This window comes from Mobula birostris, chromosome 20 (assembly GCF_030028105.1).
Source record: "Mobula birostris isolate sMobBir1 chromosome 20, sMobBir1.hap1, whole genome shotgun sequence".
NCBI classification, from domain to species: Eukaryota; Metazoa; Chordata; class Chondrichthyes; order Myliobatiformes; family Myliobatidae; genus Mobula; species Mobula birostris.
Window position 1 is genome coordinate 1,429,395 of NC_092389.1, and position 27,869 is coordinate 1,457,263.

Sequence of the window (27,869 nt, forward strand, 5' to 3'; positions counted from 1 at the left end):
ACTGATAGGAGATGGGACAAAGGCAGGTTACTGGTGCCTTAAAACCAGCCACTTTGGGCAGATGGGACTTACCAGCTGTGTTGGCAGTTCATCTAGAAGGGAAACCCTGATCTCAAACCTCCTCTGCCTTGCAGCTGTACCCACTCATAGGGAAGGCTTCAGGAGGAAATCTGGAGCTGGAGTTCCCAAGACAGTCCTGCGTTGAGTTCAACACTGACTGGCAACTCCTGCTATGCTGCTGGTGCCAAAGTACATCCGTCTCTGCCGTTCCTTTGGGTTCATCGGCTGCGTGAAGAGGTACTGCCCTGGCTCATGTATCACATAGATAGCTAGGATGCAACATCCACGGTTGACCCTGACCAATGGAGGGTCTCAACAGACGAGCAGTAGAATCTGGGTAGAACTGAATGAAACTTGGGGAGAATAAAATGGGGGTTAGTGTAACTGGGCGGCTGATGGCTGGCACAGACCCAGTTGGACAAAGGGCCTGATTCCACACCCATATGACTCCATAACAGCAGTTAAACTGGAAATTCCATCAACTCCAAATTCATATACCATGCTTGGACACGTACCCAAGCAAACTACAGTGGTTTCGTCAGGTGATGCACTACCACTTTAATAAGGGTCCTCTGCTTTGGGTGCTAACTGCTGACCTGGATCCCCTTTGCCACATCCCACTTGTGAACATTATTGCCGGAGTAAACTCCTCCACCATACTGGGGTTCAGGTAACTGTGTGGAGTCATGAATGGGACATTATATTGGATCTGTTCTTGACCCAAGAATTTAACTATCCAAGTTCAAAAACTTCAAAGTGAATTTATTATCAAAGAACATGTGTGTCACAAATGTGTGGGATCAATTTTCTTGCAGGCATCCACAGTAGATCAGAGAAACACAACAGAATCAATGAAAAACTACACACAAAGACTGACAAACAACCAATTTGCAAAAAAAAAAAAGGCAAACTGTGCAATGAATAATACTGAGAACATGAAAGCAAGTCAATAGGCTATGGAATCAGTTCTGTGGTGAGGTGAGTGAAGTTATCCATGTTGGTTGAGGAGCCTGATGGTTATAGGGTAATAACTGTCCCTGAACCTGGTGGTTTATACATTCATGGTTTAAAACCAGAGAGCCCGAGTTTAAGGCGAGGAGTAAGCAGCTTCCAGGGTTTGCAAGGGTACTTGGTGTTTAGAGTGTACTGCTGGATAAGATGGTGGAGATGGACACTGAACATGACCTAGATGTTCATTTGGATCACCAACATACATGCTAGGAAGCAGGATTAGTAGAAATGGGTACTTGATGGTCAGCATGGACTTCTAACGTGCTCATCTTTTGACGACCACTATAACCAGCAATGAACTCTGAAATGGAAGTGTTCTTGTATTCCCTTGGAAAAACTTACTTCTCATGTTAAACCTGGGCTCTGTTCGATAGTGATAGAGAATTATTTTTCTTGTAGTTTTACATAATCACCTATATACAGTACTTTGTAAGTCTTAGGCACATGTAAAAAAAAATTTATAAAGCCAATGTGCTTTCAAAAATAAAAATGAAATTTCTAAATATCCAAGAATTTACTATAAAGAGCAGTAAACAGCAAATCAAATCAATATTTGTTGTGACTGCCCTTTACCTTTGAAACTGCCTCAATTCTCTAAGGTTCACTGTCATGCAGGTTAATAAGAAAATCAGTTGGCAGGTTGTTCCAAGCATCCTGGAGAACTTGCCACAGTTCTGCAGAAGCTGGCTGCCTCACTTGCTTCTGTCTCTCCAGGTAATCCCAGACAGCCTGGTGATGTTGAGATCAGGGCTCTGTGGAGGCTGTGCCATCTATTGCAGAAATCCTTGTTCTTTTCACTGAAGGTAGTTCTTTGGCCTTGGCCCTGTGTTTGGGATCATTGTCCTGCTGCAGAATGAAGTTGGGACAGATCAGATGTCTCCCTGATGGTATTGTGTGATGGATGAGAGGATTGAGGATTCCATTAATTCTGACCAGATCACCAACTCTATTTAGAGAAATGCAGCCCCAAACCTGCAGGGAACCTCCTCCGTTCTTCACTGTTGGCTGCAGACACTCATCCACGTAGTCCTCTCCAGCTCTTCTGAGGGCAAACTGCCTCCTGTTTGAGCCAAACATTTACACTCTTCAGTCCAGAGCACCTGCTGCCATTCTTCAGCACCCCAGTCCTTTGTTTTTGTGCGTACGTGAGTCTCTTGGCTTTGTTTCCACTTCAGGGAAATGGCTTTTTGGCAGCAACTCTTCCATGAAGACTACTTCTGACAAGACTTCTCCGGACTGAAGAGGGGTGTACTTGGGTTCCAGTGGTTTCTGTGAGTTCAGAGCTGATAGCAGTGCTGTACTGCTTCCGATTGAGGAGGGACGTCAGTTTCATGTATCTCTCGTCTGCTGCACTACATTTCCGTGGCTGACCACTGCATTTCTGGTCCTCAACCTTGACAGTTTCTTTGTGCTTCTTCAAAAGAGCTTGGACAGCACATCTTGAGGCTCCTAACAACACACTCAAAATGCTGGAGGAACTCAACAGGCCAGGCAGCATCTATGAACAAGAGTGCAGCAGATGTTTCGGGCCGAGACCCTTCAGCAAGATGAGGTGTCAGAGCTAGAAGGTGGAGGGGAGGAGAGGAAGAAACACAATGTGATAGGGGAAACTGGGAGATGAGGAGGGGTGAAGTAAAGAGCTGCGAAGTTGATTACATAGAACACAGTACAGCACAGTACAGGCCCTTCAGCCCACAATGTTGTGCTGACCCTCAAACCCTGCCTCCCATATAAACCCCCACCTTAAATTCCTCCATATACCTGTCTAGTAGTCTCTTAAATTTCACTAGTGTATCTGCCTCCACCACTTGATTGGTGAAAGGGGATGGGGAATAGAGAAGGAGGAGCCATTACTGGAAGTTTGAGAAATTGATGTTCATGCCATCAGGTAGGAGGCTACCCAGACGGAATATAAGGTGTTGCTCCTCCACCCTGAATATGACCTCATTATGACAGTAGAGGAGGCCATGGACTGGCATATTGGGATGGGAATGGGAGGTGGAATTAAAACAGATGGCCACTGGGAGATCCCGCTTTTTTTAGTAGATGGAACGTAGGTGCTCAGCGAAGTGGTCTCCCAGTCTATGTCAGGTCTCACTGATGTACAAGAGACCACACCAGGAACCCCATCCTCACCACATTCTACAGAGGATGTATTGAGAGCATCCTGAGCAGCTGCATCACTGCCTGGTTCGGGAATTGCACTGTCTCGGATCGCAAGACCCTGCAGCGGATAGTGAGGTCAGCTGAGAAGATCATCGGGGTCTCTCTTCCCGCCATCACAGACATTTACACCACACGCTGCACCCGCAAAGCTAACAGTATTGTGAAGGACTCCACGCACCCCTCACACAAACTCTTCTCCCTCCTGCCATCTGGCAAAAGGTACCAAAGCATTCGGGCTCTCACGACCAGACTGTGCAACAGTTTCTTCCCCCAAGTCATCAGACTCCTCAATACCCAGAGTCTAGACTGACATCTACATCATTTATTATTATATTGTAATTTGTCCTCTACTGTGCCTATTGTCTTGTTTATTAATTATTGTACTGTCCTGCACTGTTTTGTGCACTTTATGTAGCCCTGTGCAGGTCTGTAGTCTAGTGAAGTTTTTATGTTGTTTTACATAGTCTAGTGTAGCCTTGTGCTGTCTCACATAGTCTGGTGTAGTTTTGTGTTGTTTGATGTAGCACCATGGTCCTGGAGGAACATTGTTTTGTTTTTACTGTGTACTATACCAGCAGCTTACAGTCAAAGTGACAATAAACTTGACTTGACACCGTATATGACCCCAACAGACTCACAGGTGAAGTGTCGCCTCACCTGGAAGGACTGTCTGGGGCCCTGAATGCTAGTGAGGGAAGAGGTGTAGGGGTAGGTGTAGCATTTGTTCCGCTTGCAAGGATAAGTGCCAGGAGGAGGATCAGTGGGAAGGGATGAATGGAAAAGGGAGTTGCGTAAGGGGCGATCCCTGCAGAAAGCAGAAGGTTTGTGGGAGGGAAAGATGTGCTCGGTGGTGAGATCCTGTTGGAGATGGCGGACGTTACGGAAAATTATTTGCTGGACATGGAGGCTGTTGGGGTGGTAGGTGAGGATAAAAGGAACCCTATCCTGGGTGGGGTGGCAGGAGGATAGAGTGAGGGCAGACGTGCATGAAATGGAAGAGTTGCGATTGAGGGTAGCGTTGATGGTGGAGGAGGAGAAGCCCTTTTCTTTGAAGGAGGAGGACATCTCTTTCACTCTAGAACGAAAAGCCTCATCCTGAGAGCCGATGCAGCAGAGATGGAGTAATTGAGAGAAGGGGGATGGCATTTTTATAAGTAACTGTTACATCTTTCTACCAGACGTAGATTGGACGACTGCTTTATGCACCGTCTGCAAAAAAAAGTGGGGTCTCTCAATGGCCACCCATTTTAATTCCACTTCCCGTTCCCATTCCGACAAGTCCATCCATGGTGTCCTTTATTGTCGCGATGAGGCTACACTCAGGTTGGAGGAAAAACACCTTATGTTCCATCTGGGTAGCCTCCAACCTGATGGCATGAACATCAATTTCTCGAATGTCCAGTAATGCCCCCCCCCTTTCTCTATTCCCCATCCCCTTTTCCCTCTGTCACTTTATCTCCTTGCCTGTCCATGATCTCCCTCTGGTGCTTCCCCTCCCCCTTTTCTTTCTTGCATGGCCTTCTGTCCTCTCCTATCAGATGCCCCTTGCTCCAGCCCTGTATCTCTTTGACCAATCAACTCCCCAGTTCTTTACTTCACCCTCTCGCTTCAGGTTTTACCTATCACCTTGTGTTTCTCTCTCCCCTCTGACTCTGACCTCTCATGTTTTTCTCTAGTCTCACTGAAGGGTCTCAGCCCAAAACGTCAACTGTACTCTTTTCCATAAATGCTGCCTGGCCTGCTGAGCTCCTCCAGCATTTTGTGTGTGTTACCTGGATTTCCAGCATTTGCAGATTATCCCTTTGATCTTGAAACGAAACTCCTGTCTGCCATGAAATTTCTGCTTGGGAGAGACCTTGCTAATGCAGGGTGACCACCTTGTGTCTTGTTGCTCTGCTCACTTTTGCCATGGTGTAAGAATTGATGATTTGAAGACCCTTCGTCACACCTTCACCTTTTTAGTTTGGTTGTCCTTTGTGCAGTTTGATTCCTTCTCCACCCATTTCTGTTTAGTTCATTCAACTCATTATGTCATTGACCATTCGCCTCCTGCTTGTTATCTCTGTTTAATCATGTACTGGGTTATATACCTGCAAAGTCATCAAGTTTTTTATCCCATAAATGGTCTATTATTTAATATCTTACTTTCTTTAACAAAATATACACATTTCTCTAACATTTAATTTTTTGGAAAGTGAATCACAGAAGTATCAGGATCCAACAGCTCTGGTCTTGCACTGTGAATACGTAGATGACAGTACTTCTGTTCACGGCTCAACACTGGCAAGGAGGGTTACTGAGTTCCTGCATGTGAAGGCAAGATTCGAAAGGGCCTGTTCTCCTGAGACCTCTAATTATTCCCTGCGATACAACCACAACAAAGGCAAAGAACAATTGGTCCAAACCAGGAGAGCTTTGCCTTCTTGTCACCATCAAGCGGATACCTTTCACCGACAGAGAAAACCACATCAAACAGGCTGTCATGGCAGAGTGGGGGTGATGACTAACCTCAGCACTCCCAGGGGATGAGCACACAGGAAGTTGTAGTAACAGATATCCTGGTTCCCTGTGATATTGAAAACCTGTCAGAGGAAGACAATGAATGTGACTAGCAGAAAACACTTGCTCATAACGTCATCAGATCATTTGTCAGTGAGGTCAGCTCCCCGGAATCACACAAGACACAGAAGCCAGCAGGACTCAAAAATTCACAACTGGAACATTTAACCTCCAGGCTCAAAACAAGCAGTGTACAGGGCAACTGTTGAACCAGTCAGCTATAAACACAAAGCCACCTAATGAGCCTCAATCGACTACAAAGACAAAACCACTTTTATTAAATCCCAGACTGACAAAGCTGTGAAGAAGACGGGTCAGAACAGAAGCCATTCTACCCTTCATTCCAAGCCACCAAAAATGGACTATAAATTAAATTCCACTTCCCAGACCTGTAAACCTGGTAAATAGAAGCAAGAGTAGACTACTTGACCCCCCAAGCTCAATCTATGCATTCAATGCAATGGTGGCCAATGTGTGTTCTCTCTCTCTCTCTCTCTCTGTGAGAGTCACCCAACGTGTGAAGAGCCTTTTTCTTAATGATAAACACAAGAGATTCTGCAGGTGCTGGAAATCCAGAGCAACACTCACAAAACACTGGAGGAACCCAGCAGATCAGGCAGCGTCTACGGAAATGAATACACAGCCAACATTTGAGGCCGAGACCCTTCTTCAGGACTGAAAAGGAAGGGGGAAGATGCCAGAATAAAAGGTGGGAAGAGGGGAAGGATAGCTAGGTGATAGGTAAAGCCAGATGGGTGGGAAAGGTAAAGGAATTTAATAGGAGAGAAGAGTGGGAGAAAGGGAAGGAGGAGGGGCACCAGGGGAGGTGATGGGCAGGTGAGAAGAGAAGGGGTGAGAGGGGAGCCAGAGTGGAGAATGGAAGAGGGAAGGGGGAGGGGGAAAATTATCAATCACACTTTTATCTGTGTCCTAAACCTCTTGCCCCTTAACCCAGAATAGTAATCTCTCAGTCGAAACATCCGACCTGTCTCAGCTTTGTTGGAATTTTTAAGTATCAATTAAATCCCTTCACTTTTGTGAATACATAGTCAACCACAGAGTCATGCTGTCATTCCAGGAATCAATATGTTAAACCTTGGCTACACTCTATCACCAGTAAGTGCTTTCTCAGGTAAGGAGACAGGAACTGTATACAAAACCCTAAGTGTGCTCCCACCAAAAAAAATCTTACATAATTGTAGCTAGACATCTTGCTGAGGTACTGAAGTTCTCTTGTGATGAAGTCCTCCAACTGGTGTTCCCCACTTCTGCGCCCCCCCCCCCCCCCCAGCTTCCCTTTCTCCCCGGTCCACTCTTCTCTTCTATCAGATTCCTTCTTCAGGCCTTTACCTTTCTCACCCATCACCTTCCCCCCCCCCCCCCCTTCTTATTCTGGCTTCTGCTCCTTTCCTTTCCAGTCCTGATGGAGGGTCTCGGCCTGACATGTCAACTGTCTGTTCATTTCCATAGGTGCTGCCTGACCTGATGAGTTCCCCCAGCATTTTGTGTGTTACAGCATCTGCAGATTCACTTGTGTGTATGCTTTGAAGACCATCACACTATTTACCTCCCCAACTGCTTTTTGCACCCATAAATTTGCTTTCAGTGATTAGCGTGAAAGGATAACGAGATCTCTTTGTACATTCCATATCAGTGTCGATTGTGCTGGGCAAGTGTTAGCACTTCTGATGCCAAAATAGCATTCCCACAACACTACCAGGTAAAGGAGCTTCACTCATTTGCCCTAACCAACTTCTCTACTTAAACTACGCTTGGCACAGTAGCGTAGCATTATTGTAACATTATTAGAGTGCTAGCAACCTGTCACTTGTACATTCTCCCCATGACCCCATGGATTTCCTAAAGGTGCTCCAGTCTCCTCTCACGTCCCAAAGACATAGAGGTCAAGGTTAGAGAGCTGTGGCCATGTTATGTTAGCACCAGAAACGTGGCTACCCTCAGCGTATCGTCGCTGAATTGATGTGATGCAAACGATGCACTTAACTGCATGTTTCCATGCACAATTGACAAGTAAAGCTAATCAAATTAATCAATCAGTCTTTAATAATTCAGCTTCTTACCGTCTGATATGTGATAACCAGCTGAATCACCGGCAGGGCATAGAAAACTGCGATAGTTGCAATATTCCTGGCACATAAAAATAAGGCGACAAAGTCAATTCCTGTGAACCAACACACTCCAGTAACATCACGAGAGGAAAGATCATGAATGTCTGATACTTTCTTCCTAATCTACCAAATTGGAAGTAAGGGCTTGTAATCCCTCTCTAGTACTTCCTGAAAGAAAACAGAATCATATCAAAATGCCAAGTCTTAGAGTCATTGAGCTCTACAGCACAGAAACAGGCCTTGTGGCCCATCTATTCCATGCCAATGTTATTCTGCCTACTCCCATCGTATTGCACCCAGACCACAGCCCTCCATACCCCTCCCATCCATGTGCTTATCCATGCCCGTCTTAAATGTTGTAATTGAACCTGTATCCACCGCAGCTCATTCCATGCTCACATGGCCTTCTGAGTGAAGAAGCTTCCCCTAAGGTTCACCTTAAACTTGTCACCTTTCACCCTTGACCATGACCTCTGGCCGTAGTCCCACCCAACCTCAGTGGAAAAAGCTTGCTTGCATTAACCCTATCTATACCCCTCATAATTTTGTATACCTCTATCAAATCTCTCCTCAGTCTTCTACATTCTAAGGAATACAGTCCTAACCTATTCAATCTTTCTTTATAGCTCAGGTCCTCCAGACCCCGCAACATCCTTGTAAATTTTCTCTGTACTCCTTCAACCTTATTTACATCTTTCCTGGAGGTAGGTGACCAAAACTGCACACAATACTCAAAATTAGGCCTCACCAATGTCTGATACAACTTCAACATGCTACCTCCTGTACTTATTACTTTGACTTATGAAGGCCAGTGTGCCAAAACCTCTCTTTATCAGCCTTCCTACCCGTGACACCTCTTTCAAGAGATTACGTGCAGAAAGAAATAATTTGGTGATATGAGCACAACACTGTGTGCCAAAGGGCCTGTTCCTGTGTTGTTCTGTGTGTTAGATGTCATGGCTCCCCACAGGTGTAGAAGAGGGCAGACCCATCACTTCCACATCACCAAGTGTCACTCAAGTTGCTTATTTGAAGCTCCTGATGTTACTTACCAAATCAGATCGAGCTTCACTACCTCCTGTCTGTGAAACATTTCTCAGGACTCAAGGACCTGAGTTACAGAGAGACTTTGGCAGGCATGTACTTTATTCATAGAACATAGAACAGTACAGCACAGTACAGGCCCTTCGGCCCACAATGTTGTGCTGACCCTCAAACCCTGCCTCCCATATAAGCCCCCACCTTAAATTCCTCCATATACCTGTCTAGTAGTCTCTTAAACTTAACTCGTGTATCTGCCTCCACCACTGACTCAGGCAGTGCATTCCACGCACCAACCACTCTGAGTAAAAAACCTTCCTCTATTATCCCCCTTGAACTTCCCACCCCTTACCTTAAAGCCACGTCCTCTTGTATTGAGCAGTGGTGCCCTGGGGAAGAGGCGCTGGCTATCCACTCTATTCCTTGGAGTCTAGGAGACTGAGGGGTGTATAAAATCATGAGGGGCTTAGGTAGTATAAAGGCATAAGGGGAGGCATGGTAGTATAGCGGCTAGCACAACGCTATTTCAGTGCCAGCAAGCCATGTTCAATTCCCACTGCTGCCTGTAAGGAATTTGTACGTTCTCCCTGTGACTGTGTGCAATTCCTCTAGATGCTCAGGTTTTCTTCAAAAAGTTCAAAGTAAAATTTATTATCAGAGTACATACATGTCCCCACATACAACCCTGAGATTCTTTTTCTGTGGGCACACTTAGCAAATCTATAGAATAGTAACTGTAAACAGGATCTGTAAACTAAAAACATCAGGAACTGTGAACAAATTGCGCAAGTGCAGATAATAAATAAATAGCAATAAATAACGAGCATGAAGTAACAAGATAAAAGGGTCCTTAAATGAGTGAAGCTATCCCCTTTTGTTGAAGAGCCTGATGGTTGTGGGGTCGTAACTGTTCTTGAACCTGGTGGTGCGAGTCCTGAGGCACCTGTACCTTCTACCTGATGGTAACAGTGAGAAAAGAGCATGGCCTGGGTGGTGAAGATCTTTGATGATGGATGCTGCTTTTCTACAGCAAGGTTTCATGTAGATGTGTTCAGCGGTTGGGAGGGTTTTACCCGTGATGTACTGGGCCAAATCCACTACATTTTGTAGGATTTTCTGCTCAAAGGCATTGGTGTTCCCGTAATGCAGCCTTCCACATTTTAAAGTTGTACATTAAGGGTTAATGAGTTGTGGCATGCTATGTTGGCGTCAGATCTGGGGCTGCCCAGCACAATCCTCAATGATTTGATTTGGTGCAAATGATGCATTTTACTGTATGTTTCAATGTACAGGTGACAAATAAAGCTAATCTTTATCTTTAGATAGGGTGAATGCACAGCCTTTCCAGGGAAGGGGGACTGAAAACTAAAGGGTTTAAGGCGAGAGTGGAAACATTTAAAAGAGATCAAAGGAGACCTCTTATCACATATTGAGTTCTGTGTTGTTCTGCTGAGCAGTGTGGGAGTGTTGCTGACACCAGAATGTGTGGTGACACTTGTGGCCTGCCCCCCGGCACATCATGGCTGTGTTGGTTGTTAATGCAAATGATGCATTTCACTGCATGTTTCCACATACACTCAAAAAATAAGTCTGAATCTGAATCTGGAACTTCTTCACACAGAGGGTGGTCCGTATATGGAATGAGCTACCAGAGAGAGTGGTTGAGGCAGGTACAATTATGATATTTAAAGGACATTTAAATAAGTACATGGACAGGAGGGATTGAGAGGAATATGGGCCAAATATTTGCTAATGAAACTAACTTGGTCAGCATGGATGAGTGGGGCCGAAAGGCCTGATTCCATGCTACATTACTCTATGTATTTAACACACTATACAACCAAATGTCTTTTCCTCAGGTTTTGGCAGAGGAGAGAGGTGAAACACCAGGACCACAATAAAACATTTGGCACCCACCCCCACATTAGAAAACCAACTAACCAGAAGTAGATCTTGTATTTTTTGCTGAGAACTCGCTTGTCCTTCCTTGCAAGGTCAGAGACATAGAGAAACTTCTGCAAACAGGACAGAGAGAAACATCTTTTTTTAAAAAAGGTCTGTTGCTCTTTCTTTGTGCCTTGTCATTTCCCAGGCATGTCAAACAAAACCTCATCCCCTACACAGTGTGAAAAATATAATGCTGGTCAGTACAGTAACTCAGGCTACGTCCACACTAGACCGGATAATATTGAAAATGCCGGTTTTGCGTAAAAACAACAGGCATCCACACCAGGCGTTTTTAAAAATACCTCTGTCCACATTAAAACAGATATTTGGGCAAATCTCCTCCTACTGGGCATGCACAGGACACACAGAAAACAAGCGAGGAGGAAACGGTATACTTGGTGCGCGTTTGTCCAGTTACAGACTAGAAAAACTTAAGGAAATTGCCAAACGAAAGACTTGGTGCGTGTTTGTCCAGAAACATTTCCTACAGCCACAGTCTCTTCACCGATGAAAGGGACGACAGCTACAACTAAATGCAATAAGGCTTGTTACTGGGCGAAAGTGAAATTTGCTGTTACCTCATTCGTTTGCCTTTACTTTTGCCGAGTCTTTGTGTATTATTTTGCTGTATTTAACATGTGCAATAAAACGAGTTACTGGGCAAAAGTGACAACTGCATCTATTGAATGTTTGCACAAGCAATACGTTACTAAAGCACCTTGTTAAATGTATAAAACATGTCTGCATCAGTGTTACCTTGTATTTCCATACAATGTTACATTAGGCTGTTACACATCCATTGTCAGATACTGTTGTTATGGTGTTGGAGGTTGCGTTCAAGAAAACAATGAAATGTTGCGCTGCCGCCACCATTTGTTCCGGCACGTCATGACAGCGTTTTAAAAATAGCCAGTTACCCCGTACGCAGTACAATGCCCAACCAGCGTTTTCAGATTTAAACACTCTGGGGTGTGTTTCTGAAAAAGCTCCGTTTTCAGGGGAGGAAAATGCCGTTTCAATGTGGACGGAGGGTCAAAACAAAGAGAAAAAGCTTCGGTTACGGATTTATCCGGTCTAGTGTGGACGCAGCCTGAGTCACTTACTTAGAACCAAAATGCAAATAATTGTAAGGCGTTGGGGAGGAGCTACTCTATAAAAAAGCTCATCGACTGATCTTTGCAAAGTGTATCACCTAAAATAACAATAAGTAAATCACCCAAAACTGAAATGATACAGTTTCAGTAAAGCTTGCCTGCTATATGTCCTGTACAGAAAAGCACAATACAAAAGTGTAAATTCTTCTCCAAGTTCCAAGGTAATTTTTGCTTTACTTTATTTGATAATTGGTTCATTATTGTCACATGTGCCAAGATACAGTGAAAAGCTTTTGCTCCAGTGTCATCCAGATAGATTGCTCTGCACTCAAGTACATCAATGGATAGTATTTCAAGCCACAGTGCAGGTAGACAGAGTACAAGGGCTTCAGCTGAAATAATGAATACTCATCTCTCCAGCGGCATCCGCTTCCTCAGCATGAATACCCAGCTAAAACTACCTGCTGGATTTCAGCTCACTTACCTTGGTTCTGATAACGTTTTTATCGGAATCAATGTCTGCCAGTGTGTCATACTCGTCTTCTTCAATGGAGCTGAGAGAATCGAGGCGAGGTCGGATCACATTGTCCAGTGGTTTCTCTGTGAAGAACAGGGCAAGAGGGTAAAGGTGCAAATACAATATTCTCAGATGACTGAGGATGCAGCATGTAAAGTTTCAAAGGTCCAGATGGGTGAGAGAGTGAAAATCTGTTTTCTTTAGCAATAGTGTCACTGGCAGGATCCATAGAGTTAAGGAAAGAGGAATGGAGAATGTAAGGACGACCTTTGGTGTTGCAGGGTTGCCAGGATCTGACCTCAGAAGGATTGAGGAAACAGACAGGATAGACATTGCACTGATGATTATGAGCTAATGATTGGCAAGTAGGATTATTCTGGGTAGACTTATTTTACAGCTGGTGTGGGCAGAATTTTACTTTATGTACCGTATAGCCTACAGTATAATAAGGGACGACTTTATGTTTCAGTAACACATCGTTGAATGCGCTATTAGACGCATATATTGAGTATGCACTATTAGGCATGCATTGATCTGTATGTGTGCGTCGAGTTCGGATTATGCCAGTAAAGAACCATGAAACTTAGCTCCCATCTGCAGCGTTTTCATTAATAGCATTGTTGTGTAACCAGGCCACATTCACAACACTTGATTTAGAGATACAGTGTGGTAACAGGCCATTCTGGCCCTACTATCCTCCTGCACTGCCCAATTACACCCATGTGAGCAATTCACCTCCTAAACCTGCATATTTTTGGAATGTGGGAGGAACCCGGAGCTTTCAGGGGAACTTCAAGCAGTCACTGGGAGAATGTACAAACTCCTTACTGACACCAGTAGGAATTGAAACTGGTTGTTGACGCTGTAAGAGCGCTATGCTAACCATTACACTACTGTGACACTCGTTATAGTATCCTCTGTAATATAAATTTCTTCCTCTCTATAAACTGCAGGCTCAACAAAAGCTCTAAATTTGTTCATATTGCCCAGAGACAGACACACGTGAGGTGTCGCTATGCTAACTCGGTAACCGGGGAACTAATCCAAAGGTATCATCCAGTCTTTTTGTTGCATATAAGACAGTGAACACAGGCAGGGTGTGTGGCTGCTCTTGCCCAATGTGAACTTTTTTCAGTTCAACAGACGCTTGTCTCCTGGCAACCTCTTCCTCACAGTAATCTCCCATCTGAGAAAAAGAGTTCAACGGACATACATAGAAAACAAGGACAAATTTCTACCCACAGCTTTAAAATCAGTTACCCTGCTTGATCATTAAAGGATACAAATAAACGACTGCTGGAAAAGCTTCACAATCATTTTAAAATCAGTGTGGCAGGTACAGGCCATGGCTGAGGTGAAAGAATCCTTACTGTTCCTGGTCATCAATATTCTAACAACTTAACCGGCTGCACCTCAGAAACACAAGTATCACCTTGGGGCGGACGTGTTCAATGCCACATTGTGTTCATAGCAGGGACGTGGGCTTTGCAGCCTGAGCCAGTCCAAACTGTAAGGTGATGGTGAATTCTACAGATGCTGGAAAACCAGAGTAACACACAAAATGCTGGAGGAATTTAGCAGGTCAGGCAGCATCTATGGAAATGAATAAACAGTCGACATTTTCGGCCAAGGAGGTGGAGAGCTGCCTTCTTGAACTGCTGCAGTTACTGAGGTGCAGGTAAACCTATACAGTTGCAGGATTACGTCACTTATCAACTCTCCAGTCCAGTCTTATTTCATCTCCCCTCCACCACCCACCCACCTTCCCTCTCACCTGGTCTCACCTATCACCTGCCAGTTTGTCCTTCTTCCTCTCCCCCGCCTTCTTATTCTGGCTTCTGCCCCCTTCCTTTCCAGTCCTGATGAGGGGCCTTGGCCCAAAATGTCGACTATTTCCCTCCACAGATGCTGAGTTCCTCCAGCACTTTGTGCATGTTATCTTCCAGTAGAATTTGTTTTTTGGTTATTTCCAAGAGTCCTGGTAAATTGAAATACAACCATTTGAAGAAAAGGACTTTTTTTAATTTTTGCACCACTGGCTCTAATTTAGTCTTTCCACCGGGACCACACGTGTACACTGTGATCACCTGGCTGTGTGTGTTAATCTAGGGCACAGGGAAACAGTCATCGTCTTACCCATATATCCACAGGTGGAATCAGACTCCATGCTGTCTGTAACAGCCTCTGACCCAAGAACGGAGCCATTCTCTGCAACACACAATGAAGGCAGAAGCCGCAGAGTTAAATCTCAAGTAACTGCAAACTCTCCCTCCCACATGGGCCCCAGTGGGTTGGAAAGTGGCAGAGAAGTTGCAGCAGGGTTGCAAAGCATTGAGTCATAGTTGGGGAACATTAAAGGAGGGTTGAAAACAAGACAATTCATCCAGACCATGCTCTCCTTTTGCTGCTGCCATCAGGAAGAAGGTACAGAAGCCTCAGGACCCACACCACCAGATTTAGGAACAGTTATTACCCCTCAACCATCAGGAAGGAGGTACAGGAGCCTCAGGACCCACACCACCAGCTTCAGGAAGAGTTCTGAACCAGCGTAGATAACTTCACTCACCCCAATACTGAACTGATTCCACAACCTACTACTGACTCACTTGCAAGAACTCTACAACTCATGCTCTCAGTATTAGTTATTTACGATTTGCAGAGTTTGTCTTCTTTTGCACATTGGTTCTTTGTCAGGCTTTAGTTATGTGTAGTTTTTCATTAGTTCTATTGTATTTTTCTGGTCTACTGTAAATGCCTGCAAAAAATGAATCTCAGAGTTGTATATGGTGACACACAGTTAACATACTTCAATAATAAATTCACTTTGAACCTGCCATCACCTGTACAAGGGCTCTCTCAGAACAGTAATGCACAAGCTGAGTTCAGCAGACCACCCCACTGCCTTGGACTACGACGAGAGTGTTAGTTTAATAAAAGGCACTTCAGTGGTGCCAGAGTGTTTGTGAAGCCTGTAGAAAGCCTACAGGGTTCACAAACTTTCTAGCTGCACTATATCAATGACGTTTGATAATAGACTATACAGCAAAGAACAGGAATTCTGCAGATGCTGGAAATTCAAGCAACACACATAAAAGTTGCTTATACAGCAAAGAAACAGGCCTTTGAGCCTGTTTAGTCCATGCTGACCATCAGCCAATAATCCCACATTCCCATCACAAGGTACATTTACAGTGGCCAATTAACCTGAACCAGAGGCCTGGAGACAGCCTGGCCTGGGGCAGGAGGCCTGTGTGTGCATGCGTGGGAGAGGGTGAGAGGACGGGGTTTAGGGAGGATAAGTGCCTCATCTCCTTGCCTGCCCATCGCCTCCTTCTGTTGCTCCTCCCTTTTTTCCCCTTTCATGGCCTCCTATCCTCTTGTATTAGACTCCCGCTACTCCAGCCCTGTATCTCTTTCACCAATCAGCTTCCCAGTTCTTTACTTCACACCTCCCCCTCACGGTTTCACCTATCACTTTGTGTTTCTCCCACCCCCACCTTTTAACTCTACTCCTTATCTTTTTTCTCCAGTCCTATCAAGGGACCTCGGCTCGAAACGTCGACTGTACTCCGTTCCATAGATGCTGCCTGGCCTGCTGAGTTCATCCAGCTTTTTGTGAGAGTTGCTTGTCTCCACATCTCTGTCCAATTAACCCTATTTAAGTGCAACACTGGCCGTCATGACCTTTTCCAATTTCCAAGCCTCGCTGAGTTGGAGGAGAAAGAAAGAATACCAGATGATGATCTTCAGGTATACTGTGCCCATCTGGGTGAGCTGCATAAAGACATGTCAGAAAGATTTCAGAATCTTCGCTTGATCCAAATTTGAGATTAACAAATCCATTCTTGAACTCTTGTAATGAGGAATTAACAGGAAGGATGGAGGAAAGACGGATCTCGCTACAAAATGACTTTGAGCTGAAGCCGAGATTCAAAAAAAATCATAAAGTCTTTTGTTTGCAGAAAGGAATCTCTGAACACTATCCTGCACTGTGGGAAAAAAAGGTCAAAATGTTGTTTATTGCCTTTCCAACATCACATTTAGCAGAGCACAGTTTTATTACCATTGCCCAACTTTCTCAGAGCAATAAAAAAATTATTGACTCTAAAATTATTGATGAAAATTGTTTTTACTGTAAGAAATAATTTTATTTGTAGCTTTACTAGATTTGAATAATTTTTGCAATTATGTATCACTGCTTTGAATTTGCAGTTCCTACACGCTTTCACTGTGCATCGTAAATCAAAATTCTTTATAGCTTTTATGTAATGACCAGAAAGGAAGAGAGGGGTTGCTGGGGATGTGGTCTGGGAGCCAAGGGGGCGGTAACCCAAAAAAGTTTGGGAACCACTGATTTGGAGTGATGTGTGACTCCCATCGTGCACACTGATGAGTCTGACTCCTGCCTGATCCTGGTTGTGAACCAGATCTTTGCCAAATCAAAAATACACAAACCAAAATAATGGCCAGCTCTCAGCTGCACAATTCATCAAGAGATGCATAGCCAGAGAATCAACCGATTAGGATCCTGAGTTGTGGGACACTTTGCTGAGTTTCCCCAGTGGGGGCTTGGATCAGAAAGTGTAGAATGATATCACAAAGCTTGCTGAGAAATTCTGAAGGCACAGCAGGTAAGAGATAGATTTCCTTCCTTAAGTGTCAATAAAGCACATGTATTTTACAGGATGTTTTGTGGTTGCCACAGGTAGCTTTTTAAAAATTCAAAGTTCAAAGTAAATGTCATTATCAAAGTACAGATATGTTACTATGTACCGGAGATTCATTTTCTTGTGGGTGCAATCAATAAATCCATAGAATAATCACAACTTGGGCATTCAACTAGTGTGCAAAAGACAACAAAGTGTACAAATACCAAAAGAAAGAAATAATAATAATAAATAAATAAGAAATAACTAGAGAACATGTGACGAAGAGTCCTTGAAAGTGAGTCCATTGGTTGTGGGAACATTTCAGTGATGGGGCAAGTGAAGTTATCACATAAATCTAGTTTCCTTAGCTAAAATTCCCCAGCTAATTTTCACACATAGGATTTGAACTCATGTATCTGGATTAATCAACAATTAGTTTCTGGGTTACTAATGCAGCAAGTCGCTGTTCTATTGCACCCCTTAATACATCATTAATAGTGAGACTCACCAAAGGATCCATAGCTTTGACAAGCTGAGCTTCCAGTGTAGAAGTCAGGACTCTGGGGAGTATAACCACCAGCTGAAATAGAATACAGTACTAAGTTTGAAGGAATGCATGAATAATTTCATATAAATTCACGTGGGAGTATGGTGCTAACTCCACTCAGACCGATAATAGTCCAGGACTTGGTCTACTGAAAGGAGAGTACTACAGAAGTGTCAGATGTCAGAAAAGTTGCCCTTGGAACACAGAACATTACAGCTGAATACAGGCCATTGAGTGTTACAACCGCTTAATCTACTCAAAGTCATTCTAACCCTTCCCTCCAACAAAGCCCTCCATTTTTCATTCATTCACGTACAGCTGCAAGAAAAAGTTTGTGAACCCTTTACAATGACCTGGTTTTCTGTATTAATTACTCATAAAATGTGGTCTGATCTTCATCTAAGTCACAATAATAGACTAACACCATCTGCCTAAACTAATAAACACACAAAAAAAGTCTGTGAACCTCTGGGATAATGCTTTCTACAAAAGCTATTTGGATCGGGTATTCAAATGAGATGAGATGAGATTGGAGGTGTGGGTTGTAGAGATGACCTGTCCTATAAAAAAAAAGACACACAAAGTCAGGTTACTGACAGAGCCTGCTCTTCTTAAGAAAGATCTCTTTATGGGCACGATGTCCCTATCAAAACAACCTTCAGGGGACCTTAGAAGGATTGTAGAGATGCAGGAAGCTGGAAAAGGTTACAGAAGCATTTTTAAAGACCTGAGTCTTCATCAGTCCACAGTAAGAGAAATTGCCTACAAATGGAGAAAATTCAGTACTATTGCTACTCTCCCTAGGAGTGGGTGTCCTACAAAGGTCACACCAAGAGCACAACGTGCAATGCTGAAGGAGTTGAATAAGAACCCAAGGGTAACAGTAAAAGCCCTGCAGAAATCTCGAGAACTTGCTAAAGTCTCTGTTCATGTGTCTACTATCAGAAAAACACTGAACAAGAATGGTGTTCATGGAAGGACACCACGGAGGAAACCACTACTCTCTTAAAAAAAAAGCATTGCTGCGCGTCTCAAGTTTGCAAAAGACCACCTGGATGTTCTACAATGCTTCTGGGACATTGTTCTGTGGACAGAGACAAAAGTTGAACTTTTTGGCAGAAATGCGCACTGCTATATTTGGAGGGAAAAGGGCACTGCACACCAACACCATAATCTCATCCCAACTGTGAAGCACAGTGGAAGGAGCATCATGGTCTGGGGTTGCTTTGCTGCCTCAGGGCCTGGTCAGCCTGCAATCGTTGAGGGAACAGTGAATTCAAAATTCTATCAAGACGTTTTACAGGAGAATGTCAGGGTAGCAGTCTGTCACCTGAAGCTTATTAGAAGGTGGATGATGCAACAAGACAATGATCCAAAAGACAAGAGTAAATCAATAACAGAATGGTTTAAAAAGAAGAAAATTTGTGTTTTGGAATGACCAAGTCAGAATCCAGACCTTAACCCAGTTGAGGTATTGTGGCATGACCTGAAGAGGGCTGTTCATGCAAGGTATCCCAGAAATATTGATGAACTGAAACAGCTTTGTACAGAGGAATGGCCTAAAATTCCTCCAAGCTGATGTGCAGGACTGATCAACAGTTACCGGAAATGCTTGGTTGAAGTTATTGCTGTAGAAGGGGGTCACACCAGTTACTGAGAGCAAGGGTTCACATACTTTTTCCAAGAAATACATGTCATACTGGATCATTTTTCTCAATAACTAAATGAACAAGTATAATGTTTTTGTGTTATTTATTTAATTGGGTTCTCTTTATTTTTAGGACACGTGAAGATCTGATCACATTTTAGGTCATATTTATGCAGAAATAGAGAAAATTCTGCAAGGTTCATAAACTTTCCAGCACTATTGTACCTATCTAAGGATCTCTTAATTGTCCTTGCCAGCACCCCTGGCAGTATGTTCCATGAACCAATCACTCTCTGTGATAAAACCTATCCCTGATACTCCCCCTCTACCCTCCTCCCAACCCTTAAAGGTATTCCCTGTCATATCAGCCATTAGCATGGGAAAAGGTGCTGGCTGTCCACTCTATCTATACCTCTTATCATCTTGTACCAAGTCACCTCTCCTCCTCTTCCTCTCCAAAGAGAGGTCAGAATACAGCTATCATGATTGTTGTGCTGGCGTGTGAAATGAGGCTGGGCATAGGGGAACGTTTCAGACTGGAAGAGTTCCCTTGATCGTGGGCAAGATGGACAACACAGTAGCGTAGCGGCTACCGTACGACTTTATAACACGGTAGCGTAGTGGCCACCATAACACTTTACAACACCAGTGTCCTGGGTTCAATTCTTGCTGCTGTCTGTAAGCAGTTTGTACGTTCATCCCATGACCACGTGGGGTTCCACCAACATTGCAAAGACACATAGGATAGTAGGTTAATTAGTCACATGGGTGAAACTGGGCAACGTAGGCTCTGTTACCGTGCTGTATCTTGAAATAAACCATGTCGTTCCTTTTACTCCCTGAAATGAAGCACTCCCATTCCCTAGCAACATTTCTCACGGAAAACAAAAACAACGTTGACCCAGAGAGAATATAAACTTGATGGACTTATTAAATATCTCATTGGCACATGACTTGGCTTAGCTGGATTTTGATATAACGGATTTCCTATTGAGTAATTTAATTGGCCAGTGGAAAGGAGGTTACTGCTTTGCCAGCATGGAACAGATGAAAAAGACACGAGGTAGGTCTATGTGGAACCACTTAGACTCAGCAACAAATTTAATTTTCTCCAATAAATCCATTAGCAAGGGTGACTCAGTTTCCGATACCAGATATTCAACCATTTTAACAAACAGTGAACGTTGGTGAAATAGTGGGGAATCAAAAATGGGCCCCGACCAAAACAACCTGGATTGTCACTTTACAAAAATAACTCAGTGGCCACTTTATTAGGAGTCTCCTGCACCTAATAAAGTGGCCACTGAGTGTACGTTCGTGGTCTTCTGCTGCTGTACCCACCCATTTCAAGGTTCAACATGTTGTTCATTCAGAGGTGTTCTTCTGCACACTACTGTTGTAACGTATGGTTAGTTGAGTTACTGTCACCTTCCTGTCAGCTTGAACCAGCCTGGCCATTCTCCTCTGACCTCTCTCATTAACAAGGTATTTTCACCCACAGAACTGCCACTCACTGGATGTCTTTGTGTTTTTCACATCATTCTCTGTAAACTCTAGAGACTGTTATGTGTGAACATCCCAGGAGGTCAGCAGTTTCTGAGATACTCAAACCACCCCGTCTGGCACCAACAATCATTCCATGGTCAAAGTCACTTAGATCACATTTCTTACACATTCTGATGTTTGGTCTAAACAACAGCTGAACTGCTTGACCATGTCTGCATGCTTTTATGCATTGAGTTGCTGCCACATGACTTTCTAATTAGATATTTGTATTAACAAGTAGGTGTACCTGTAACAAGATTTATCATTGGCTGGTTTGGGATGGATCACCGATTACCCATTCCAAAACATGTCAAGAGGAAAAGACTTGGCCAATGTTTCCAAATCTCAGTGGCCATTTTATTAGGTACCTAACACATTCTCAATGAGAAATCTTTTGCAGGTCTCTCTCGTGCATCAGACATTCAACATTGACACAGGGCAGCTGAAGAATGAGACTTGGACTGATATTGGAAGCCCTTCAGGTCATGAGAGGATCTGATACGATAGACACAGTGGTGTTGTTTCTTCTCGTGGAGAGAGTAAATCTAATAGCCATAACTATGGGCAGACACCAATAAGTCAGCTGAGATTCACCTACACCCTCCCAGGGTCTTACAGAATGACCTAGCAGAGGAAAGTCACAGTGGTCGGGTCTCTGGCACTGAGTCTGCCTCTGTGACTCAGAAGGGAAGGGGGGAGAAGAGGCGAGCTGTGGTGATAGAGGATTTGTTAGGGGAATAGATAGCAAGTTCTGTGAGCGAGAACAAAATTCCTGTATGGTCCGGGACATCTCGGATCAAGCCCTCAGCATTCTTAACTGGAAGGGTGAACAGCCAGAGGTCATGGTCCACATAGGTACCAATGACATGGTAAACAAGTGACGAGGTTCTGAAAAGTGAGTTCAGGAAGTTAGGTATTAAGTTGAAGGGCAGGACCTCCAGGGTTGTGATCTCAGGATTGCTACCCATGCCACGTGCTAGTGAGGCCAGAACTAAGAAGATTATACAGTTTAACAACATGGCTAAGGTGTTGGTGTAGGAGGGAGGCTTTAGATTTTTGGATCATTGGGCACTTTTCCAGGGAAGGTGGGACCTGTACAGAAGGGATAATTTGCACCTGAACTGGAGGGAGACTAATATCCTAGTGGGAAAGTTTGTTAATACTGCATGATGGGGTTTAAACTAGAGTTGCTGGGGAATGGGAACCAGAGTGCCAGAACAGTTAGTGGAGAGGTTGTGGAGACAGATGTTATTAAGACCTCAGACAAAGTCAGGAATCAAAAGGTTGAGCATGGTGTGACTAGCGTCCTGAGCTGTGTATATTTCAATGCAGGAAGTATCGTAGGAAAGGCGGATGATAGTGCTGAAGATGAGGCAGCTGGTTTACAAACAGGCAGTGTGTAGTGAGGAGAGGCTGCTGATAGGGAAAAATTGCAGTCAACAGGACGAGTTGCAAAGTAAAAGGCAGACAAAATCAAAAAGGGTGAATACAGGACTGAAGGTGTTGTATTTGTGTGCAGTATATGGTATAAGGTAGATGAACTTGCAGCATAATAGCAGATTGGCATGTATGATGTTGTAGACATCACAGAACCATGGCTGAAAGATTACAGCTGAGAGCTTAATGTCCAAGGATACACATTGTAACAAAAGGACAGGCAGGAAGGCAGAGGAGGTGGCATTGCTCTGTTGGTAAAATATCAAATCAAATCATTAGAAAGAAGTGGCGTAGGGTCAGAAGGTGTTGAATCAGTGTGGGTACAGCTAAGGAACTGCAGGGGTAAAAAGACCCTGATGGGAGTTGTATGCAGACCCCCAAACAGTTGTAAGGATATGGCCTACAAATTACAAAATACATGTCAAAAGGGTAATGTTACAATAGTCATGGGGGATTTCAATACGCAAAAAGATTGGGGAAAAAAAATCAGGTTGGTGCTGGATCACAAGGGGGGACTTTCTAGAATGCCTACGAGATGGCTTTTTAGAGCAGCTCATGGTTGATCCCAACAGGGGATCAACTATTCTTAGGGGATCAGCTATTCTGGATTGGGTGTTGTGCAATGAACCGGAATTGATCAGAGAGGTTAAGGTAAAAGAACCGTTAGGGGTAAGTGATCATAACATGTTTGAGTTCACCCTGAAATTTGAGAAGGAGCAGCTAAAGTCAGATGTATCAGTATTAGAGTGGAGTAAAGGGAATTACAGAGGCATGAGAGAGGAGCTGGCCAGAGTAGATTGGAAAAGAACGCTGGCAGGGATGACAGCAGAGCAACAATGGCTGGAATTTCTGGAAGCAATTCAGAAGGCATAGGATATATACACATCCCAAAGAGGAAGGAGTATTTTAAAGGAAAAGTGACACAACCATGGCTACAAGAGAAGTCAAAACCAACATAAAAGCAAAACAGAAGGTATGGAAAGCTTTAAATGGGTTTGAGCTCTGACATCTGATAGTGTTATAGGGAAGGCATTAAAGACCACAATGTACAATCAGACTGCAAAAAGTGAGAATGCCAGCAACAGAAGCACAAACTGGAATTCAGTTCTAATGGTATAGTGACTGGTGAAAGGGCTGTTGGGGATGCGGTTCCAGGAATCAGTGAGGATAGAGGAATGGCGATACATTTCTAAACCAGGTTGGTTGTGACAAGGGGGATGGAACCTTCAGATTTCCAGGTGCCTGCCCCCCCCCCCCCGCTGCTTCTTGGAGGTGGTAATTGCCTGGATGAGTAAGTGTTGTAGATGAAGACACTCCATCCCTGCACTCATTCAAACAAATGGACAGCACTCCATTCAATCCGTGAGTGAACATGGTGCTGTACTCATCCAAACAAATGGAGAGCTCCCCATTACAGGCAAGTCTTTAGCAAGTCTCTCCATTTGTGTCATGATATGTCAAGGAGTGAGGCAAAAGGCCAAATCTGCTGCATCTTCCGACAGAGATGAAAGGGAATTTCTTTAGCCAAAGGATGGAGAGTCTGTGGAATTCATTGTCACAACCGGCTGTGGAGGTCTAGTCACTGGGTATATTTAAAGCAGAAGTTGACAGTTCCTTTAATTACTCAGGGTGTCAAAGGTTACTGGAAGAAGGCAGGAGAATGGGGTTGAGAGGAAAAATAAATCAGCCAAGATGGAATGATGGAGCAGACATGATGGGCTGCTCTTATCTTCAACATGATATCTGAATGTGAACCAGCCCAAGTCCTTCTTTCCATCCACCGTGCTTTGCCATAAAGTGACTGAGAAACAAATCTTACCGAGTAATGGATCTGTAGCCAGAGAGATCAGCAGCCACAAAATACAAAGAGAGAAGGATTATTGTTCAGAATTGTCAGAGGGAAGAAGAAATTTACTTGGAACACAGAAACAAACCCAAGTATTTAAGTCATAAGTTAGCATAAGATGTAGTGGAACAGCAGAATTGGGGAGAATGAGAATTACAATATGGTGGTGCAATTCCACATTGAGTGTAGAAATGTAAAACAGAGATAGCACAGCACAGTACAGTACAGGGCCTTCTGTCCACGACATTGTACTCATCTTTTAACCTACTCTAAGATCAATCTTTTAAGAGCTGTATCATTGGCACTAGCCTCCCCAGCATCAAGGACGTCTTCAAAACACAATGCCTCAGAGAGGCAGCATCCATCATTTAGGCCACTCACCATCCTGGACATGGCCTCTTCTCCTTGCTACCATCAAGGAGGGACAGGAACCAGAAGACACACACACATTGGTTTAGGAACAACTTCTTCCCCTCCACCATCAGATTTCTGAATAGACAATGAACCATACTCCACTAGGTTTGATATATAAAATAATTTAGAGTATATTTTATGTTTTGCACTGTACTGCTTCCACAAAACAACAAATTTCATGCCTGCTCTTGTACTCTCCCACTATAGGAAACACCCTCTCCATGTCTACTCTATCTAGGCCTTATGCCAAAGAATGCTTCTGTGATAATGCTCCTGTGTATGCCTGTAGACCTTTTACAATGTTAAGACCATAAGATATAGGAGCAGAATTAGGCCATATGGCCCAGCAAGCCTGGTCCACCATTCTATCATGGTTAATTTATTATCCCTCTCAACCCTATACTCCTGCATTCTCTTTGTAACCTTTGACACCCTGACTAATCAAGAACCTATCAACCTCTGCATTAAATCTACCCACGGACTTGGCCTCCACAGCTGCCTGTGGCAATGAATTTCACAGATTCTCCACCCTCTGGCTAAAGAAATTCCTCCTCATCTTTGTTCTAAAGGGACGTCCCTCAATTCTGAGGTTGTGCCCTCTGGTCCTCGACTCTCCCACTATAGGAAACATCCTCTCCACATCCATTCTATCTAGGCCTTTCAATGAGATCCGTCCCCCACCTCATTCTTCAAAACTCCAGCAGGTACAGGAACAGGGCCATCAAACACTCCTCGTACGTTAACCCTTTCATTCCCAGAATCATAATCCTCTCCAATATCAGCACATCCTTTCTTAGATATGGGGCCCAAAGCTGCTCACAATACTCCAACTGAGGCCTAATCAGTGCCTTATAAAGCCTCAGCATTAAATCCTTAAGGAAGCTGTGTAAGGTAGTTATCTACTTAAGATGTGTAGTAACTTCTCAAAAAGATGGCACCTCAGAGCAAGCTCTGCCCCAGGACAGCAGTGGGACCTCAAGACCAGAGCCTCACGTTCTCTGAAGTAACTCCAGATGTATACAGATCAGGCCCTGTTGCTGGGGTTGCCTCTCTATACACGGCAAAATCCTCAACCAGGCCAGTCCAGGCCAAGCCAAGCACAAAGAGCAACAAAGAACCGAGGGGAGGAACTAAGTGAGTTGAGAAAATTCTGGGGGTGGGGGGAGGAACTGTTGACATTTTGAGTTGAAATCCTGCATCAGGACAACAATCCTAAAGTCAGGCCAAGCTCCTGATGCAAGGTTTTGACGCAAACAATCAACAATTTGGTTTCCCCCAGCAAACTGTGTTGCATCTGCAGTCTGTTGTGTCTCCATGCCTAGAATGGACCAAAATACTGGCATTTCACTCCTGCAAAGTGAAGCGGCTACAGTTATTAGCATCCAGACACACCGGCTTGTTACCACAAGCAATAACTTTTGTGATAAAAGACCTTTTTCCAGGGCAGAAATGGCAAATACAAAGGGACATCATTTTAAGGTGATGAGAGGAAAGTACGGGGGGGGGGGGGAGAGATGTCATGGGTAGTTTTTTTTTTCAAAACATGGAGAGCAGTGGGTGCATGGAACACCCTGCCAGGGCGGTGGCAAAGGCAGATAAGATTAGGAACATTTAAGAAACTCTTAGATAGGAACATGGATAACAGAAAGATGGAGGGAAGGGTTAGAATGACTTTAGATTTGATTAAAGAGTTGGCACAACATCGTGGGCTGAAGGCTCTGTAGTGTGCTGTAGAGTTTGATATATTGTATAACACGCGAGACACAATGGGCTGCGCACCAGGTGTGGAGAATTACAAAAGCAATCTAATAATGGCTGCTTTTCTGTGGAAACTTGGGAACCCAAAATGATCAGGTTCATTTTCCAAAGAGTAAATTTATCTCCTTAGTTACCACACTGATCCGGAGATGAGATGCTTTTCCCCAAGAGTCTCTCTCTTTTCCTTTGCTGCCTGAGGAGGGAAAGTAGAGAGAGCAGGATCAGGAAACACAATAATGGGGCTTGTTTAAAGCAATCATTACAACGGTCACATATCCCGACAGAACAAGATGTCTTTCCACCACTCACTCTATTAGTGGATACAACATTCTCAGGAGTTAACAACCAGTCACTTGTAACATGGTGGAACAGATTAATAAACTGTTCAAAGTAGACAGGCACGGTAGCATAGAAGTTAGCACTGTTACGTACCCCGTTACTGGGTTGTCAAACCAGCATAAATGGACCACTTAGTTGGAGTCTGGTTAACAGAAGCTAATAAAGTTTTATTAAAGAAATAAGCAACACAGTATTCTAATCGTATGGATATAAATGCAACAGGTTAGCCATGATAAAACACACACGTACACAGAACTAGGATAATAGGATCAATCAAGCTCTATCGCAGTCTAGGGGTAAAACGATCAGTCTCAAGTGACGCAGAGTTCAGTTCAGTTCGCAGTAATCACTGTTGTGCCGTTGGGGGGGGGGGAAGAGAGAGAGAAAGAGAGAGAGAGATAATATGCAAATCTGATTCAAACAGACCTTTGATGTTCTTCGTAGTTAGCTTTCGGGCGAACCTTTTTAATGCCTTCTGTGGTCACCAACTGTGACCCCTCCGTTCCCGATACGACCGTTCTTCCACGGTGAACCTGGCACCCAGGCAAGGGCGGACACACACACCAGGTTCCCGCCGATCGTACCTTTTCACCCTGTGTGTCTATGGTCGGTTCCCGCGACCAGACCTCCAAACTCCCACCAACTTGTGGGGGCACACCGCTCTTCCAGGGTCTTGTTATCTCGTGATCTCGTGGTGTGTGTCATGCCTTAGCGAACCTGTTCTTTTTATCCCCCTGCTGGGGTATCGCCTGTCCATCAAACTTCAAACAGTTCAGGTTCAAAGCAACCGATCTGTCAATACTCTCAAATGTGTTTCTTTCTCATTAAACTCTCTCTTCTCTCTTATTAGCATTTTGAATGTTTCTCTATTGTCTCCCTTATCTCTCTCATCAGCATCAATCTTCTGATAACTTGGTTTGTCGTCAGACCCCTATCCTTCAAAGGATTTTTACCGGGGTAAAAATTATAGGCATGAATACATTATTCGATACACACTAATATACAGGGTCATCAGCTATTCGGCTAATACAGAGAACTTAAAGTTGTCAACACCTTGACAGACAGTCAGCAATCACATTTTCCGTTCCTTTTATATGTTTTATTTGAATATCAAGTCCCTCTAAGACCAGGCTCCAACTTAGCAACCTTTTGTTTTTATCCT

General features: G+C 44.0%; 2 protein-coding genes across 16 annotated transcripts in view; one reads left to right on the top strand and one right to left on the bottom strand.

Annotated features, from left to right (window-relative positions):
• LOC140212728 (palmitoyl-protein thioesterase ABHD10, mitochondrial-like) overlaps positions 1-17,355 on the top strand; it is a 137,163-nt gene extending 119,808 nt beyond the window's left edge. For 5 of the 9 annotated variants that reach the window (XM_072283852.1, XM_072283858.1, XM_072283855.1 and 2 more), the window contains one exon: positions 16,055-17,355. In XM_072283852.1, coding sequence (XP_072139953.1) covers positions 16,055-16,352 — 298 coding nt within the window. In that variant the 3' untranslated portion in view covers positions 16,353-17,355. Of the gene's footprint in view, positions 1-134; positions 298-16,054 lie in introns of those variants that run through there. The other 4 variants (XM_072283857.1, XM_072283861.1, XM_072283856.1 and 1 more) reach the window with 3 other exon arrangements.
• sidt2 (SID1 transmembrane family, member 2) overlaps positions 1-27,869 on the bottom strand; it is a 95,629-nt gene that overhangs the window by 21,007 nt on the left and 46,753 nt on the right. For 5 of the 7 annotated variants that reach the window (XM_072283834.1, XM_072283837.1, XM_072283835.1 and 2 more), the window contains 7 exons: positions 26,503-26,561; positions 17,682-17,753; positions 14,661-14,732; positions 12,492-12,607; positions 10,908-10,981; positions 7,878-7,944; positions 5,746-5,819 (listed from right to left, as the gene is read on the bottom strand). In XM_072283834.1, coding sequence (XP_072139935.1) covers positions 5,746-5,819; positions 7,878-7,944; positions 10,908-10,981; positions 12,492-12,607; positions 14,661-14,732; positions 17,682-17,753; positions 26,503-26,561 — 534 coding nt within the window. The remainder of the gene's footprint in view (positions 1-5,745; positions 5,820-7,877; positions 7,945-10,907; positions 10,982-12,491; positions 12,608-14,660; positions 14,733-17,681; positions 17,754-26,502; positions 26,562-27,869) is intronic. The other 2 variants (XM_072283833.1, XM_072283836.1) reach the window with 2 other exon arrangements.